General features: G+C 40.9%; 1 protein-coding gene across 1 annotated transcript in view; it reads right to left on the bottom strand.

The window, feature by feature from the left end:
• KCNMB4 (potassium channel subfamily M regulatory beta subunit 4) overlaps positions 1-5090 on the bottom strand; it is a 77982-nt gene extending 72892 nt beyond the window's left edge. Inside the window, exon 1 of the mRNA XM_005866111.2 lies at positions 4753-5090. Within this exon, the coding sequence (XP_005866173.1) occupies positions 4753-5088 (336 nt within the window). The 5' untranslated portion in view covers positions 5089-5090. The remainder of the gene's footprint in view (positions 1-4752) is intronic.

The raw sequence follows: 5090 nt of genomic DNA, 5'->3' as shown, positions 1-5090 counted from the left end.
GCCAGGCCGAGGGACCCCACCAGTGCACAAATCCATACACCCGGATTCTAATGTAATATAAGATATTCACAGGTTCTGGGGATTAGGATGTAGACCAGCCGTGGGCAAACTACGGCCCTCGGGCCGGATCTGGCCCGTTTGAAATGAATAAAACTAAAAAAAAAAGACCATACCCTTTTATGTAATGATGTTTACTTTGAATTTATATTAGTTCACACAAACACTCCATCCATGCTTTTGTTCCGGCCCTCCGGTCCAGTTTAAGAACCCATTGTGGCCCTCGAGTCAAAAAGTTTGCCCACCCCTGATAGACATTTTGGGCAGGGAGGGGAGGGGGAATATTATTCTTTCTACCATGGTTTCCCCATGTCTGACCATCCTGGCTCTCAAGGTCTTCTTCACTACTGATCCCAATATACTCTCCTGCCTTACCCCCAAAACTCTGCTCTTTGTAGCCTCAGTTCCAGCCACACCAGTCTATCTGCTAATCCCCCGAAATACCCCATCCTGGAAGAGCTCCACAGCTGTACTCCTGGCATTTTCTCTTCCTGATGTTCTCCTTCATGCCTTGCCACCTTTCCTCCCAAGATGAAAATTCCATTCATTCTCAAAATTGTGGCAGATGTTTTATTTTCCATGAAGCTTTACCCCTAACCTTTCTTCTCTAGATGTTTATATCATATCGGAGAGAGAAAAAAACTCAAAGCAAAAATGAAACATAGCTTCTAATCACCCACTTTCTCTTGTTCTACATATAGGAGGCCTGTTTTAAAAATTCACCATTTCTTTGCCACCCAATGTATATGTTGATGCAAAAGCAAACGTCTGGAATTGCCAAAGTTTATTCCATTTATATTTAACCAATTTAAAATTATCATTTTAAATTTCCACACTACAATTGATCCTTGAACAACATGGGGTTAGGGACACCAACATTCCACACAGTTGAAAATTCATATACAATATTTGACTCCCCCCAAACTTTACTAATAGTCTACAGTAGACCAGAAGTCTTAGCAGTAACATCAACAGTTGATTAACACATACTGTTTATGTTATTGTATGTTGTATGTATTATATACTGTATTCTTGCAAGAGAGTAAGCTAGAGAAAAGAAAATGTTATTAAGAAAAATCATAATGAAGAAAAATACATTTACTGTATTACTGAAGAAAATCCATGTATAAGTGGACCCATGAATTTCAAACCCATGTAGTTCAAGGGTCAACTATAATTTTAAATGACTTTCTTGTCCTTCAGAATTTCCTTGAGTTCCTCCTTTTATACCAGCTCTCTCTATTCATTCAGTAGCATCGGTAATATCTTTTGACCTAAAAACACAATCATTAATCATGATGAATCCTTTTGGTTCTTATTTTACTTTTCTTGCAAAATAGAGGAGTACATTTTATAAGCCAGTGGCTTTGACCCTGTCTACACATTAAAATCACTTCCAGAACTTTTTAATAAACATTCATGCCCAGGCCCATCCAAGACCAAGTCTGAATCTCTGAGGGCTGGACCCAGTGAGAATTTTGTTAAAGTTCCCCCAGTGATTCTAATGTGCAGTTATAGTTGAGAATCAAAGTCCTTGGCACACACAAGTCACAAAGAAGTAATGCAGTGGTGGAATAGTAGCAAGCGGGAGCTGATCCCAAATTTGGATTTTAATAGAATTAATTCTCTCAGATCAGATATTGCCCTGTATATAGTTAGTTGACTTTAATACTGTATTACATGACTGGATACAGTGATCACTTTAGATAATAAGAATATGATTCAAAACATAAACAAGTTGAACAAGACTTGAAGATATTTTAAATGAATTATTAGTCAAATTTATTCATACCATCTTCTTTAGTACTCTATGGCTTAAGAATATTTGCAATATTTTTCTCTTTCCCTGACTTTTACTGTAACTAAGATAACAAATTGAAAGGAAGGGGACAGTCCTTGTTCTCTTTTTTCTAAGAAGTGATTTCCTACATGATTTCTTGTGGTAGTGGATCATGAAGACGAGAATGTGGGGTGAGTAGGATTCATGGCACTGTAGGGAACCCAGACATTGCAGACAAAGGGAGTGGGTGGGAAATAGGCCTTCAATAAAGTGGTAAGGTGAGGCAAAAACAGTGATGTAGGCTGCCAAAATGCAAGGGCAATGAGCAATGGGTCTTGCCTGATAACAAGGACACTGTGGAAACATTCTGCTTATGACTCTGGCACAATATTTCAGTTACATTGAATTTTTCCATTACTAACTGCTTATGAGAATTTCCAAACTGAGCATTTAATTGCCCCAAAGGAGAAAGATGAGTATAAAAGAACGTATGTTCTATAAATGCTACAAAGCAGTCATAATTTGGATAGATATACACTGATTTGGCTGAGGAAACTTCGACTAAATTAACTGGGATGTTGTTCATTATTTTCTGTAATAGAAATAGATGGTCCTCGAGTTCTGTCATTTCTTGAATAACTTTATACCATGTTATTTTGTTCAGATACTTCTTCAAAACAATGGTTGTTGCTAGGATCTGAACTAGCACTGGAAGAAAATAGATTATTTGTAACAAAAAGAGATAGGGGAAATTGTAGTATTACATAAAGCATTATGACTACTTCCAAATGATTTTAAAATCTATGCCCTAATGATCCCAATTTACTTTTTCTGCCAGATGCTTCAAAATTGCATGGAAATTGGGAAGCAGCCTTTTTGAAGTAAATTCTAACTTTTCAATGTCTTGATTAAATATTAGCCATTTGCTCATTTATGTGCATGTATTTTATTAGTGGCTGAACCACTATCTTAAACCAATTAGCAATGTTTCATCAATTTTAACAACACCTCCTAAATGATACACTACGATATAATTTCTAAATCACTATTACCGCTTGGCAACTTTCTTTTATATTAATGGTTAAATCTTTTTTTAAAAGGTGAGGTTTCTAAAACCCTGACATTTCTTTTGAAATTCCTGAGCATTAAGAAGATTAACTTACATTTGTCTTTGAAACATTGCTTCTTCAAGACTTTGAACACTATGCTCTCATCTAAATTCTGTATGTCCATGTTTGTTTATATGTCCTCTTCATTTTTAAGTTTAATGAATATACATTTGTCAGCAGGGCCATCTTTTTTAAGAGGAGTGGTATTTTTTTAAAAAGGTACTCCTTTGTAAAAATGTCCCAAATTCAAGAATTTACTGTTTAGAAAACAAGACCAGGGGTTTTGCCCCAGAGAAATCATAAGCTTATGTTAAATACTTAAAAAACATTGATATATACTTTTTCTTCTTTTGGATGAATATAATTGTATCTTGTCACATTTAACAAAGTTTTCCTGTGTATACAAGATTTACTCCCTTTTGGACTAGTTTCCGCCTTGATCTTCAAGCACGGCCCTCATAGAGGGAAAATGTCAGTAACTTTAAAAGAAGACACCCACCTTCGCTTTGATAGTTAAGCAACAAGAATATTTAAAAAGACCAAGAGAAGAAGAAGAAGAAGAAAGAAAACCCTTCTTGCAGAAGCAGGTGTACTACAAAATTCAATTAGTTCACAGACTGAGGACACAGCTTTTTATAAGTTTTTTCTCCATTGGGAACAGTTTTTTGAGTCTTCCTCTCTGCTCTCCATCCCTCGAGTCCTAACTAGGTTTTCTCTTTTTTGCTTGTGAGACGGAAAAAAAGTGGCCAGGAAAGGAGTATTTGGTGCACTTACCGACGGTTTTCTATTTTCAGTAAATTTTACCATTCTCCAAATGGCTTCCAATTGTCCCTAGACACAGAATCACTAGGCTCCCTCTAGATCAGCGGTTCTCAACCTGTGGGTCGTGACCCCTTTGGGGGTCGAACGACCCTTTCACAGGGGTCGCCTAAGACCATCGGAAAACACATATATAATTACATATTGTTTTTGTGATTAATCACTATGCTTTAATTATGTTCAATTTGTAACAATGAAAATACATCCTGCATATCAGATATTTACATTACGATTCATAACAGTAGCAAAATTACAGTTATGAAGTAGCAACGAAAATAGTTTTATGGTTGGGGGTCACCACAACATGAGGAACTGTATTAAAGGGTCGTGGCATTAGGAAGGTTGAGAACCACTGCTCTAGATCTTTTGGGGAATCTATTTCATGAAAACTTGGAGTCCTCTGTACCCAAAGGACCTATGCAGAATTTCACATTTGATTCTGTATCATTTATCAACCCTCAAAAGCTCACCTATGGACCCCAAGTTAAAATGTTTGTCTAGAGTTAAAAGGCAAGGAGCCCTCGAACACCTTTCAAGGGGCTCAAATACCTCCTCCGCCTTGCAAGGCGAGTCCTTTCAGTGGCCAGTGGGAGCTCGGACTTTGACCAGAGTAGGTGGATCCCTGCTACCCACTGACTGGCTCGGATCAGAGGAAAAGTTAAGTTCCCGCTCCTTAACATTTCTCCAAAGCCCATCCTGTATGCGCCGGACCCGACCTGGGCCAAGGCCTCCAAATCTGAGACCAGGCACCACAAGTGCGTCCAGAAAGCCCCAGGGCACCGCGGGTCGCCGCACACAAACCCACCTAAAGCACCGGCCCGGGCTCCCCGACGTACTTGCCGCAGGTTTCAGCACCGCCTCGGAAGCCTGGTCTCCTCCCAGCCACGCGCGCGCACTCCGAGCCCAGCCCGCGCGGGGTCCGCCGCGGAGGCTCCCCAAACCCCAAGACCTGTGCGGGAGCGAGGCATCCTTCGCGGGGGTCCTTACCTTGGGGTTGGTCAGGAGCTGGTGCTCGTCGCTGTGCAGCAGCGCCCTGGAGTTGGACTCGGAGTTGTTCACGTAGACCTGGACGCAGGGGTACTGCGCGGTGCCCCTGCAGTCGGCGCCACAGGTGAAGGTGCACTCGAACACCTCGCCGATCTGCTGCACCGACAGCACCGTGCAGTTGGCCGCCGTGGCTTGCAGATCCTGCAGCGCGGGACTGAGCCAGCAGAAGCCGAAGATGAAGAGCGACACGACGCCGGAGATGATGAGAAACAAGCCGAGCCGGATGCTCTTGTCCTCGGCTTCCGTGTACTCGTAAGCCACCCGGAGCTTCGCCATCG

The sequence above is a fragment of the Myotis brandtii genome, unplaced genomic scaffold, assembly GCF_000412655.1.
Source record: "Myotis brandtii unplaced genomic scaffold, ASM41265v1 scaffold2204, whole genome shotgun sequence".
Lineage (NCBI taxonomy): Eukaryota > Metazoa > Chordata > Mammalia > Chiroptera > Vespertilionidae > Myotis > Myotis brandtii.
This window is presented reverse-complemented; position numbering and strand designations above follow the sequence as displayed.